This window comes from Salvelinus namaycush, chromosome 4, assembly GCF_016432855.1.
Source record: "Salvelinus namaycush isolate Seneca chromosome 4, SaNama_1.0, whole genome shotgun sequence".
Classification (NCBI taxonomy): Eukaryota; Metazoa; Chordata; class Actinopteri; order Salmoniformes; family Salmonidae; genus Salvelinus; species Salvelinus namaycush.
In genome coordinates this window covers 42,611,552-42,626,336 of record NC_052310.1, presented here as the reverse complement: position 1 = coordinate 42,626,336, position 14,785 = coordinate 42,611,552, and the positions used below count along the sequence as shown (strand labels likewise).

Here is a 14,785-nt window from a genome sequence, read left to right as displayed (position 1 = left end):
CCCCGCACTGGTAGGGCTAGATTGAGCGTTGAGCCGGATGTCATGAAGCCGGCCCTACATATCTGGCCACCAGTACGTCTCCTCGGGCCGGCTTACATGGCACCAGCCTTACGCATGGTGTCCCCGGTTCGCCTACATAGCCCGGTGCGGGTTATTCCACCTCCCCGCACTGGTCGGGCAACAGGGAGCATTCAGCCAGGTACGGTTGGGCAGGCTCAATGCTCAAGGGAGCCAGTACACCTGCACGGTCCGGTATTTCCGGCGCCACCTCCCCGCCCCAGCCCAGTACCACCAGTGCCTACACCACGCACCAGGCTTCCTGTGCGTCTCCAGAGCCCTGTTCCTCCTCCACGCACTCTCCCTATGGTGCGTGTCTCCAGCCCAGTGCCTCCAGTTCCGGCACCACGCGCTAAGCCACCTGTGCGTCTCCAGAGCCCTGTACGCACTGTTCCTTCTCCCCGCACTCGCCCTGAGGTGCGTGCCCTTAGCCCGGTACCACCAGTGCCGGTACCACGCACCAGGCCTATAGTGCGCTTCGAGAGGTCAGTGTGCCCTGTCCCTGCTCCCCGCACTAGCCTGAAGGTGCGTGTCCTTAGCCCGGTGCCTCCAGTTCTGGCACCACGCACCAGGCCTACAGTGCGCCTCATCCGGCCAGAGCCATCCGTCTCCCCAGCGCCATCTGAGCCATCCGTCTCCCCAGCGCCATCTGAGCCATCCGTCTCCCCAGCGCCATCTGAGCCATCCGTCTCCCCAGCGCCATCTGAGCCATCCGTCTCCCCAGCGCCATCTGAGCCATCCGTCTCCCCAGCGCTATCTGAGCCATCCGTCTGCCCAGTGCCGTCTGAGCCATCCGTCTGTCCCGAGCCATTAGAGCCGCTAGAGCCAACCAGACAGGATCTGCCAGAGCCGCCAACCAGACAGGATCTGCCAGAGCCGCCAATCAGACAGGATCTGCCAGAGCCGCCAACCAGACAGGATCTGCCAGAGCCGCCAACCAGACAGGATCTGCCAGAGCCGCCAACCAGACAGGATCTGCCAGAGCCGCCAACCAGACAGGATCTGCCAGAGCCGCCAACCAGACAGGATCTGCCAGAGCCGCCAACCAGCCATGAGCGTCCAGAGCCGTCAGCCAGCCATGAGCGTCCAGAGCCGTCAGCCAGCCATGAGCGTCCAGAGCCGTCAGCCAGCCATGAGCGTCCAGAGCCGTCAGCCAGCCATGAGCGTCCAGAGCCGTCAGCCAGCCATGAGCGTCCAGAGCCGTCAGCCAGCCATGAGCGTCCAGAGCCGTCAGCCAGCCATGAGCGTCCAGAGCCGTCAGCCAGCCATGAGCGTCCAGAGCCGTCAGCCAGCCATGAGCGTCCAGAGCCGTCAGCTAGCCATGAGCGTCCAGAACCGTCAGCCAGTCATGAGCTGCCCCTCAGCCCAGAGCGGTCATTTATCCAGAACTGCCCCTCAGTCCAGAGCTGTCTCTCTGTCCGGAGCTGCCCTTCAGTCCCGAGTTGCCCCTCTATCCTGAGCTACCTCTCTATCCTGACCTACCTCTCTGTCCTGAGCTATATCTCTGTCCTGAGCTACCTTATCCCGGGGCTGCCCCTTGTCCCGGTGCTGCCCCTTATCTTAAAGTTACCAGTTAAATTAAGTGGGTGTAAAATGAGGGTGGTCATTCTAAGGGGGAGACGTAAGCTGGGATTGACTATGGTGGGGTGGGGACCTCGCCCAGAGCCTGAGCCACCACCGTGGTCAGACGCCCACCCAGACCCTCCCCTAGACTTTTGGTGGTGCGTTCGGAGTACGCACCTTGAGGGGGGGGTTATGTCACGTTCCTGACCGGTTTTCTGTTATTTTGTATGTGTTTGACGGTCAGGGCGTGAGTTTGGGTGGGTAGTCTATGTTATGTGTTTCTATGTTGGTATAGGGTGACCTGATATGGCTCTCAATTAGAGGCAGGTGGTTTTCATTTCCTCTAATTGAGAGCCATATTAAGGTAGGTGTTTTCACATTGATTGTTGTGGGTGGTTGTCTCCTGTGTCAGTGTCTGTGTATGTTACGCCACATGGGACTGTTTTCGGTTTTGTTTGTTCGTTCGTTTTATGTAGTCATTTTTCCTGTTCATGCGTTCTTCGTGTTTCATGTAAGTTCGTCGTCCAGGTCTGTCTACATCGTTTTATTGTTTTGTAATTATTCAAGTGTTCGTCGTGTTTTCTGTTTTGTTTATTAAATATCATGTCTTATCACAACGCTGCGTCTTGGTTCAATCCATGCTCCTCCTCTTCGGATGAAGAGGAAGAGGAAAGCCGTTACACTGGGACCATAGAGACTGAAAAACAGCTTCTATCTCAAGGCCATCAGACTGTTAAATAGCCATCACTAGCCGGCTACCACCCGGCTACTTAACCCTGCACCTTAGAGGCTGCTGCCCTATATACAGTTGAAGTCGGAAGTTTACATACACCTTATCCAAATACGTTTTTCACAATTCCTGACATTTAATCCTAGTAAAAATTCCCTGTCTTAGGTCAGTTAGGATCACCACTTTATTTTAAGAATGTCAAATGTCAGAATAATAGCAGAGAGAATTATTTATTTCAGCTTTTATTTCTTCCATCACATTCCCAGTGGGTCAGAAGTTTACATACACTCAATTAGTATTTGGTAGCATTGCCTTTACATTGTTTAACTTGGGTCAAACACTTTGGGTAGCCTTCCACAAGCTTCCCACAATAAGTTGGGTGAATTTTGGCCCATTCCTCCTGTAACTGAATCAGGTTTGTAGGCCTCCTTGCTCGCACATGCTTTTTCAGTTCTGCCCACATATTCTCTATAGGCTTGAGGTCAGGGCTTTGTGATGGCCACTCCAATACCTTGACTTTGTTGTCCTTAAGCCATTTTGCCATAACTTTGGAAGTATGCTTGGGGTCATTGTAACGATCGTCTAAGTCGTCCTCCTCATCGGATGAGGAGAGGCGAGAAGGATCGGACCAAAATGCAGCGTTGGTTGAGTACATAATGAATTTATTAAATCAAGACGAAGACGAACACGAAGAACACTTGAAAACTACAAAACAATAAACGACGTGACCAAACCTGAACTAGAGAACATAAAACATGAACGCACGAACAGGAAGGAACACACGAAAATAAATGAAAGAACGAAACGAAACAGTACCGTGTGGTGCGACATACACAGACACAGCAACAATCCCCCACAAACAAACAGTGAGAACAGCCTACCTTAATATGGTTCTCAATCAGAGGAAACGCAAAACACCTGCCCCTGATTGAGAACCATATCAGGCAACTACAAATGAAACCAACATAGAAACACATAACATAGAATGCCCACCCAGCTCACGTCCTGACCAACTAAACACATACTAAACAAAGGAAATAAGGTCAGGAACGTGACAGTACCCCCCCCTCAAGGTGCGGACTCCGACCGCAAAACTGAACCTATAGGGGAGGGTCTGGGTGGGCATCTGTCCACGGTGGCGGCTCTGGCTCTGGACGTTGTCCCCACCCCACCATAGTCAATCCCCGCTTCCGTAGCCCCCTCCCAATGACCACCCTCCAAATTAACCCACCTGGATTAAGTGACAGCACCTGACTGAGGGGCAGCACCGGACTGAGGGGCAGCACCGGACTGAGGGGCAGCACCGGATTGAGGGGCAGCACCGGACTGAGGGGCAGCACCGGACTGAGGGGCAGCACCGGACTGAGGGGCAGCTCCGGACTGAGGGGCAGCTCCGGACTGAGGGGCAGCTCCGGACTGAGGGGCAGCTCCGGACTGTCTAACGGCTCTGGCTGCTCATGGCTGGCTGACGGCTCTGGCTGCTCATGGCTGGCTGACGGCTCTGGCTGCTCATGGCTGGCTGATGGCTCTGGCTGCTCATGGCTGGCTGACGGCTCTGGCTGCTCATGGCTGGCGGACGGCTCTGGCTGCTCATGGCTGGCGGACGGCTCTGGCTGCTCATGTCTGGCGGACTGCTCTGGCTGCTCCTGTCTGGCGGAAGGCTCTAGCGGCTCCTGTCTGGCAGAAGGCTCTAGCGGCTCCTGTCTGGCGGAAGGCTCTAGCGGCTCCTGTCTGGCGGAAGGCTCTAGCGGCTCCTGTCTGGCGGACGGCTCTAGCGGCTCCTGTCTGGCGGACGGCTCTGAAGGCTCAGGACAGACGGGCGGCTTTGAAGGCTCAGGACAGACGGGCGGCTTTGAAGGCTCAGGACAGACGGGCGGCTTTGAAGGCTCAGGACAGACGGGCGGCTTTGAAGGCTCAGGACAGACGGGCAGCGCAGGCAGCGCTTGGCAGACGGACAGCTCAGACGGCGTTGGGCAGACGGGCAGTTCAGGCGCCGCTAGGCAGACGGCAGACTCTGGCCGGCTGAGGCGCACTGTAGGCCTGGTGCGTGGTGCCGGAACTGGAGGTACCGGGCTAAGGACACGCACCTTAAGGCTAGTGCGGGGAGCAGCAACAGGACGCACAGGACTCTGGAGACGCACAGGAGGCTTGGTGCGTGGTGCCGGAACTGGTGGTACCGGGCTGGAGACACGCACCATAGGGCTAGTGCGTGGAGGAGGAACAGGGCTCTGGAGACGCACAGGAAGCCTGGTGCGTGGTGTAGGCACTGGTGGTACTGGGCTGGGGCGGGGAGGTGGCGCCGGATATACCGGACCGTGCAGGCGTACTGGCTCCCTTGAGCACTGAGCCTGCCCAACCTTACCTGGTTGAATGCTCCCCGTAGCCCGACCAGTGCGGGGAGGTGGAATAACCTGCACTGGGCTGTGTTGGCGAACCGGGGACACCATGCGTAAGGCTGGTGCCATGTATGCCGGCCCGAGGAGACGCACTGGAGACCAGACACGTTGAGCCGGCTTCATGGCACCTGGCTCAATACTCAATCTAGCCCTGCCAGTGCGGGGAGGTGGAATAACCCGCACCGGGCTATGCACACGTACAGGAGACACCGTGCGCTTTACCGCATAACACGGTGTCTGCCCGTACTTTCGCTCTCCACGGTAAGATCGGGAAGTTGGCGCAGGTCTCCTACCTGACTTCGCCACACTACCCTTTAGCCCCCCCCCCCCCCCCCCCCCAACCCAATAAATTTTTGGGCTTGACTCACAGGCCTCCTACCGCATCGTCGTGCTGCTTCCATTCGCCGGTATCCCTCCTCACACTGCGCCAGAGAATCCCAGGCGGGCTCCGGCATTCTCCCTGGGTCAATCGCCCACCTGTCGATCTCCTCCCACGTAGTGTAGTCCAGACTTTGCTCCCATTTCCAGAAATCCTGCGATCGCTGCTGCTGCTTCTTCCCAAGCTGCTTGGTCCTTGATTGGTGGGTGATTCTGTAATGATCGTCTAAGTCGTCCTCCTCATCGGATGAGGAGAGGCGAGAAGGATCGGACCAAAATGCAGCGTTGGTTGAGTACATAATGAATTTATTAAATCAAGACGAAGACGAACACGAAGAACACTTGAAAACTACAAAACAATAAACGACGTGACCAAACCTGAACTAGAGAACATAAAACATGAACGCACGAACAGGAAGGAACACATGAAAATAAATGAAAGAATGAAACGAAACAGTACCGTGTGGTGCGACATACACAGACACAGCAACAATCACCCACAAACAAACAGTGAGAACAGCCTACCTTAATATGGTTCTCAATCAGAGGAAACGCAAAACACCTGCCCCTGATTGAGAACCATATCAGGCAACTACAAATGAAACCAACATAGAAACACATAACATAGAATGCCCACCCAGCTCACGTCCTGACCAACTAAACACATACTAAACAAAGGAAATAAGGTCAGGAACGTGACAGTCATTGTCCATTTGGAAGACCCATTTGCGACCAAGCTTTAACTTCCTGACCAATGTCTTGAGATGTTGCTTCAATATATCCACATAATTTCCCTTCTTCATGATGCCATCTATTTTGTGAAGTGCACCAGTCCCTCCTGCAGCAAAGCACCCCCACAACATGATGCTGCCAACCCCGTGCTTCACGGTTGGGATGGTGTTCTTCAGCTTGCATGAATCCCACTTTTTCCTCCAAACATAACAATAGTCATTATGGCCAAACAGTTCTATTTTTGTTTCATCAGACCAGAGGACATTTCTCCAAAAAGTACAATCTTTGTCCCCATGCACACTTGCTGAGCGGCCTTTCAGGTTATGTCGATATAGGACTTGTTTTACTGTGGATATAGATACTTTTGTACCTGTTTCCTCCAGCATCTTCACAAGGTCCTTTGCTGTTGTTCTGGGATTGATTTGCACTTTTCGCATCAAAATTACGTTCATCTCTAGGAAACAGAACGCGTCTCCTTCCTGAGCGGTATGACGGCTGCATGGTCCCATGGTGTTTATACTTGCGTACTATTGTTTGTACAGATGAACGTGGTACCTTCAGGTGTTTGGAAATTGCCCCCAAGGATTAACCAGACTTGTGGAGGTCTACAATTCTTTGCTGATTTCTTTTGATTTTCCGATGATGTCAAGCAAAGAGGCACTGAGTTTGAAGGTATGCCTTGAAATACATCCACAGGTACACCTCCAATTGACTCAAATGATGTCAATTAGCCTATCAGAAGCGTCTAAAGTCATGACATCATTTTCTGGAATTTTCCAAGCTGTTTAAAGGCACAGTCAACTTAGTGTATGTAAACGTCTGACCCACTGGAATTGTGACACAGTGAATTATAAGTGAAATAATCTGTCTGTAAACAATTGTTGGAAAAATTACTTATGTCATGCACAAAGTAGATGTCCTAACCGACTTACCAAAACTATAGTTTGTTAACAAGAAATGTGTGGAGTGGTTGAAAAACGAGTTTTAATGACTCCAAGTGTATGTAAACTTCCGACTTCAACTGTACTACTGTGCGCTAGTACCTATAGCCCTGCTAGCTCCCACTGTACATATTGTATAGTATGCTAGTCACTAATTGCATCCTGTTCTATACTGCCTATGCTATCCTAGCCCATACTACAGCATGATACCATTTGTCTTGTGTAGCCTGTTCACCTGCATTACTACTCTGTAGCATGTTAGCTTACTAGCCCCTGTGTATTACTGAATATTTATTACCAGACAATAATATTCCCATGCTAGCACCGCTAACACTACTATAGCCATTACTATCATGTGCTAGCCCATTGCTATGCCATTGCTGCTTTGTATATATTGCATCACTGCTATTACTACTGTGTAGCCAACACAGCTGCCACGCTGTTGTAATATATATATTTCCTGTTCCTTCTGTCCTGCAGAAAACCACTATCACTTTCACTGATTCTATTCCTCTTCCTGTTTGCTGTGTGGTAATAAAGTGTGGATTGTATTTCTGTCCTCTAAACGGGACCCTGGGACAGTTGTACCTATAATCTAAACCAGCACCTCTTTCGGAAACCACCACATGGTGGCGCTCTTTTCCAGTTCTTATGGAGCTTAGGTTAAGTTAATACAGTAACAGGATGGGGTAAAGGAGGTGGGCTACTCACCGTGGATGGGGTTGTGTCCCACTGTCAGGGGAATGGGTCTGTCAGGCTGATGCTGGACATGTGTCTGGGTGTGTGTGGTTTGTGTGTGGTAGTACTTGGGCTTCCGGACAAACTGCTGGCTACCAGGCTGGATTCTGTAAGGGAGAAGAAAAAAAACCTGTCAAACACTGTAAAGAACAATTTAATCTATGTACATAATCCACTGTGTTCACGTCCTTGAAATAATACATGAACAATTAAACACAAAAAGAAACGTCCTCTCACTGTCAACTGTGTTTATTTTCAGCAAAATTAACATGTGTAAATATTTGTATGAACATAACAAGATTCAACAACTGAGACATAAACTGAACAAGTTCCACAGACATGTGACTAACAGAAACCTGTCCCTGAACAAAGGGGGGGGGGGGGGGTCAAAATCAAAAGTAACAGTCAGTATCTGGTGTGGCCACCAGCTGCATTAAGTACTACAGTGCATCTCCTCTTCATGGACTGCACCAGATTTGCCAGTTCTTGCTGTGAGATGTTACCCCACTCTTCCACCAAGGCACCTGCAAGTTCCCGGACATTTCTGGGGGGAATGGCCCTAGCCCTCACCCTCCAATCCAACAGGTCCCAGACGTGCTCAATGGGATTGAGATCCGGGCTCTTCGCCATGGCAGAACACTGACATTCCTGTCTTGCAGGAAATCACGCACAGAACGAGCAGAATGGCTGGTGGCATTGTCATGCTGGAGGGTCATGTCAGGATGAGCCTGCAGGAAGGTTACCAAATGAGGGAGGAGGATGTCTTCCCTGTAATGTACAGCGTGGAGATTGCCTGCAATGACAACAAGCTCAGTCCGATGATGCTGTGACACACCGCCCCAGACCATGACGGACCCTCCACCTCCAAATCGATCCCGCTCCAGAGCACTGGCCTCGGTGTAACGCTCATTCCTTCAATGATAAACGCAAATCCGACCAACACCCCTGGTGAGATAAAACCACGACTCGTCAGTGAAGTGCACTTTTTGCCAGTCCTGTCTGGTCCAGCGACGGTGGGTTTGTGCCCACCGGCAACAACGGGTTGCCGGTGATGTTTAAAACATTTTTTATTTACCTTTATTTAACTAGGCAAGTCAGTTAAGAACAACTTCTTATTTTCAATGATGGCCTACAGGGGAACAGTGGGTTAACTGCCTTGTTCAGGGGAAGAACGACAGATTTTTACCTTGTCAGCTCGGGGATTTGATCTTGCAACCTTTCAGTTACTAGTCCAACGCTCTAACCACTAGGCTACCTGCCGGTGAGGACCTGCCTTACAACAGGCCTACAAGCCCTCAGTCCAGCCTCTCTCAGCCTATTGCGGACAGTCTGAGCACTGATGGAGGGATTGTGTGTTCCTGGTGTAACCCGGGCAGTTGTTGTTGCCATCCTGTACCTGTCCCGCAGGTGTGATGTTCGGATGTACTGATCCTGCGCAGGTGTTGTTACACGTGGTCTGCCACTGCGAGGACGATCAGCTGTCCGTCCTGTCTCCCTGTAGCACTGTCTTAGGCGTCTCACAGTACGGACATTGCAATTTATTGCCCTGGCCACATCTGCAGTCCTCATGCCTCCTTGCAGCATGCCTAAGGCACATTCACACAGATGAGCAGGGACCCTGGGCATCTTTCTTTTGGTGCTTTTCAGAGTCAGTAGAAAGGCCTCTTTAGTGTCCTAAGTTTTCATAACTGTGACCTTAATTGCCTACCGTCTGTAAGCTGTTAGTGTCTTAACGACCGTTCCACAGGGGCATGTTCATTAATTGTTTATTGTTCATTGAACAAGCATGGGAAACAGTGTTTCAACCCTTTCCAATTAAGATCTGTGAAGTTATTTGGATTTTTACGAATTATCTTTGAAAGACAGGGTCCTGAAAAAGGGACGTTTCTTTTGTTGCTCCCAAGGCGAAGATTATGGGGGGGGGGGGGGGGGGGGGGGGGGGGGGGGGGGGGGGGGGGGCTACGGGACTTAAATCATGGCGTCAGTCATCTCATGTCCTCCCACTAAGGGAGAGGGACATGAGACAAAGCACCGGCCAGAAACCCAGAGAATGAACCTAACCGAATCTCCCCCAGTGAGACGGGTGAGGAAACCCAGACACATCCTCAACACTGGAAGAGGGAGGGCAGAGAGGAAGGGGTCGGAGCTGGTCCAAAACAACGAGACCACCCTGTAGTCCCCCTGACAAGGCCCAACAAACATGACAGACAGAGTGAAAGGACAACAGGGTGTGGTTGGCAAGGGGGTATGGAGAGCAGAATTGGGGGTGAGTGGGCAAGGAGAGGAGGGTGAGGATAACGTAAGAGTTGAAGTAGAACAAAACCCTCCAAAAGCAGCCCTGCAAAGCCTCTCTATTAACCACTCTGCTAAATGTCCCTCAGTCCAAATGAAATGTGACTTGTTTACACGGGAGGAAGAGAAATCTGGTAATCTGGTGCAGGGCTGCTGAGCGAGACAGCAGTAGTAGAGGTTTTTTCTTCACAGCATAACCGTATCAAATTGTCAGCTGCCAAACTAAAACCACTCAGACAGGTCTGGGTCATGGTAACAGAGGACAAAGGACAAAAATACATTTATTTTTGACAGGAGAGAAAAGAGCACAACAATATGGGTGGTGTTGAGAGCCGTTTCTAAATGGTTTATAAAGGGGGAGGATAAAGAGACAAAACATTGGAGACGTTCAGACTTATCAGAGCACTGAACAATCTTCATATGGAGACAACAATGTACTGGCTGAGAAATAGCTACCATTAACAGAGGCATAGCCAAGTCCCCATTTCCATAAAAAATGTATGTAATTAAAATGTAATTTGAACAGCTAGCTAGAAGCCTCCCTCAAGCTATTGCAATAAGTACTGTATATACATCTAACATAAAATAAACACACTTGTGACAGACTCGTCCTCCACACACAGACACACACACCCGCACACATACAATGAAGTTGTCACTCAAGGCCACCTGTGGCTGTGAGCTTGACCTTGACTGTTGACCCCTTTTGTGATCATCTCATCTCATGCGAGTCCATCTCAACAGGGCCTCTACTCACTCTCTCTGTGCTAATTAGACCGGGCTCTGCCTGCCACCACAACCACCATGTGTGACATGTAGCCCCTCATCACGTTCACAACAGACAACAGAGATTGTGTCAGGAAGAAAAGAAAAAGAGGATATTGTGATGACAAATGCCAGTGTCAATTACTGTGAGTAAACTCCTCCCATTCATCTTCTCCCCTTCCATTCCTCCCTCTCCCTAATGCACACTCACAGACTATCAAACAATGGGACTTCAAGGAATCTGGCTGGGTTTCATCTTTTGTTTGATCCTATGGGTGGTGGTGGCGGGGTGTTGGGGGGGGCATCAGGGGCTGAACAACAGCAGTAAGGCTTCTCATGTGCCTGCTTTCACCCCCCCCCCCCCCCCCCCCCCCCCCCTATCTCCACCTCCAACTTACTGGGTGAGTGTTGTTTAACTTCTGCAGTCTTTCATGTACCAGTACAGTCATGGTGAGGTAGACTGTCACAACAAACCAATACTTGGGTTTCTTTGCTACAAGACCGTGAGTTGTAAACCAAAGCCTCTCACTGTCAAATGCAAGCATGGCCCACAGGCTACAGTATGCATGGCTGGTTATATAGCTATTTGCCATTTTCTGTTATTAACTGTTTATGGGTTTCTATGTGATGCCGTTTTATTGGCTGTAATTCCAGTATCTGACATTCCTTTATGGTCCCCTGGGGGCAGAAACCAAACACCTACAGCTCATACAGTACATTCCTCCCGTTATAAAATAATTATCGGCCTATATATAGACTATTCGGTATGCTTGCGACTGTATCTATGTGGATTAGCTAGGATAAGGTTGGTTTTATGTAGGAGCAAAACTAAGTGGACGCACCCGTCTTCTCCCATTGGCAACTGTAGAATGGAAGCATTGTTGTGGGATGTGTTGTTGATAGTGGCCCAACATGCATTCTATACCAAAATGAAGAAATTAGGAAGAGTTTACAAGAGATGCAGACTCAGACGAATCTCAAAAGAGGACAGAAAGAGGGTAGGGGAAAAGGAGTTTATGGTAGGGGAGAAAGTCAGAGAGAGGCTCACTGCCAGAAAGATTCAAATACAAAAAAAAGAACGAGAGGGTGAGAATGGAATTTAATTGAGAGAGAGAGAGAGAGAGAGAGAGAGAGAGAGAGAGAGAGAGAGAGAGAGAGAGAGAGAAAGAGAGAGAGAGAGGGACTACAGGGTGTATTTCACAATAGTCCTCAGTTGTCTTTCTCTCCTGTCTCTCTTTCCAAATTCCCTGCGGTGATCTAATCTGCAGCGTCTGCCATGCTCTAACGCCTGCCTGATGCAATGTGTTGGAACAAAGGAGAAACATATTCCAGCCCCCCGGTTACATCACAGCCCTGCTTGGAGAGCAGACTAAAAAGTGACAGTAATTCTCCCCTTTATTGGAGGGAATATGGCAAAACCAACCCTCAGACAACAGGACAGACATTGGAGAGTCTATTTATCTCCATGCAGAATGGACAACCTGTATTTTATATTCTTGTGTATTGTTGACATAGTTTGGTTTCATTGTAGTTCAGAGGGAGTGAGAGGCCAGACTATGGGGTAAATGTGCACTTTGGCCTAACTTGCCATCCTGAAACCATGAGCTTGCCTAATCTAAGTTGTCTGTGAGAGATATTTTACGGGTCACCAACCAACCAGATTCTGTGCCACCCAGGGCCCAGAAAGACTTTTCCCAGGGTTACCCTCAACAAAGACAAAGAAACCTTTACGTTTATTTCCCCAGCAATAAAACCTAGCGGCTTTCTTTCCCCCGATTTTTTTATTTGACGGGAACACTTGCAGTAAATACTGGGAGATATGTGTTAAGCTCTTCCACATGCTCCTATTTGGCCCATTGACTTTAGCAAAAAGTTCAGCTCTTACCCTAGCCGTCTCCAACATATCAATTAGCTCCACTGAGAAACACTGAGAAACACAGAGGAGGATTACATCAATTCATTTGAAGTTGTTTGAAAAAGATTGTGTGCGGTACAAGGTCGCCTTAGTCAATCTCGACACAAGCTACTTATCAAAATATATTTTGATAAATAAAACGTTGAGGTCGATTAAACTGCTCTACTTTAAAAAGAGGCACAGTAACGCAAAAAAAACATTGAAAATCTTTTGAGTTTAGGTGGTACTATCAGTTCACAGCTGCTTATCAGGTTTACTGTTAAGGGACATGCCAATTGAATGGGCCGTATAGGCCTTCAGCATACCACCCACCAACTCTCCTTTCTCCTGTACCACAGGTGTAAAGGTTCTGTTGTATCATTCCTAATATACAAGACCATAACTCACTTAGACTGGCTAGCCAAGCTTCAGTTGGGCTCAAGTAGAAGAAAAACAACTGTGAAAACATACAGAACATATTAAAAATGTGGGAACATTTTTACAATCAAGGTTGTATTTTTACCAGACCCATGAATAAAATGCCTACTCACTGTACAGAAGGTTACGATGGGCTACTATTCTTGTAAAGTTCCCCCTGAACTCACTAACTTCAACAACCCCAAGGAGCATGGAGGGGATTCTTGGCCTTGAGACATCATCAAAACACTGGGGTGTGTTTCAAACAATTTGCAGGACAAATGATTTCCCTGTAGGGAGAGGGACTGATGGGTGCTTGCCATTTTTTTTTCTCTCCTAGAGATGTGGTTTTCCTGCACATGAAGACTTGAGGAATGCTGGTGTGGAACGAGTTCTGAGGCCAGTTGGCAGGTTGCGAGCTTCTCACAGACGACATCCATCAAAGCAGAGATTTGTCATGTTATCCCCTGATTGAGGGGACTGCTGGTCTCGGCCTCTCTCTCAGCTGTAATTGGTGAGGGGATACCTGTGTCTCCCCCTCCGTCTACACTGCCTACCACAACACCACCAAGGTGTTTTTCTGAGGACTTCTGACAGGAGTCTGGAGACGGACAAGCCAACCCACCCAAATGGAGGCTTACTTCTCATACATTTCTACAGCTACGGCTTAAAAAAGGAGACTGGGTTGTATTTCTAGAAAAAACCAACAAGCTAGAGAACCTAAAGAGTTCAGCACCTGTGCAGGACTGCTTCAAGACATCTCCCCTCACAAAAATGATCAACGAAGACAACATGCAGAAACATTATTGTGTCTGGGGCTGTAAGGATGCAAATACACAGGGAACCATCCTTTTGCGTAGTTGAAGTTCGGAAATAATAAGTATATGAGTATATTTTTCAATAAATCACTGCCAACTTAGATATCCAGCGATGGTACGTTTGTAAAAACACAGCATACTTGTGGGAGTCTTTTTACATTTCAGTATATACTCTGCAACTCTAAACAAGCACTATCAAATAACATTGGCCTCCTAAACTCTTACCTTGCAGTAAGACTGCACCTACAGAGGACTAGAGAGCCATTAAAGATGTAAGGATGATTAGGTCAGAACTGGCATTGATAGAACAGAGGGCAACATATTCCCTAAGCTGAAGCTGAAGCTGCAGCACCCCCAGTCAGGGAGTCCTCCGGTCTATCCCTGTCTGTCCCCCACTGTAGTGGCATCTGCATTCTTTTGAGTTGCTATTGAGCTTCAGTTTGTGTAATGACACAGCTTGCCAGAGCGTAAGATAAGGACACCACAATGTCAACTGTTGACTCATGTGGTGGCAAACAGAGTGATAACCACTCACTGTCAATCAAGACAGATGAATTGTAAACTCTCAAATCGATGAGGACAGTTCAACAATGATGGTCCACCTCTACTAGATGATGACAAGTCATTTTAGAGGGGAGGTGCCTTTGATGCAGCCAAAGAGTGCGTCAGAGGGCTGCTGCTGGAGTGTCCACGTCCCTCTGGGCCGAGTGATAGCAGGTAAAAAGGGGGCTACAGTGAAATTGCTCACTGTAAGGTCTGAATTTAATGCCTCATTAAAAACCACAATAAAGGGACTGCAGCATCGCTCAGCAGCCCCAGAAACCCTGGGGGAATTATTCATCGTAGCAGTTAAATTTAAAAAAATGGGCGCAATAAAGACTGCATAGATGGCTATCCAAATAGATTTTCTACACTCAATTTTCTTCTTCTTTGGTGAGACTTTTTGAGGTTGCATGCATTGTGACCTCTAGCCAGCATGGGCCTTGTGTCATTTAGCGTTGAAGTGTGGTGAAAATCGGCCGTAAATTTATTTCAGCCGGTTCCTCTGGCGAGCATGGGCGTAA

At 49.2% G+C, this 14,785-nt stretch overlaps 1 protein-coding gene across 2 annotated transcripts in view; it reads right to left on the bottom strand.

Annotated features, from left to right (window-relative positions):
* The window catches only part of ltbp1 (latent transforming growth factor beta binding protein 1), a 133,089-nt gene that overhangs the window by 91,771 nt on the left and 26,533 nt on the right, over window positions 1-14,785 (bottom strand). For both annotated transcript variants that reach the window (XM_038991875.1, XM_038991876.1), the window contains exon 4: window positions 7,509-7,642. In XM_038991875.1, the coding sequence (XP_038847803.1) occupies window positions 7,509-7,642 (134 nt within the window). The remainder of the gene's footprint in view (window positions 1-7,508; window positions 7,643-14,785) is intronic.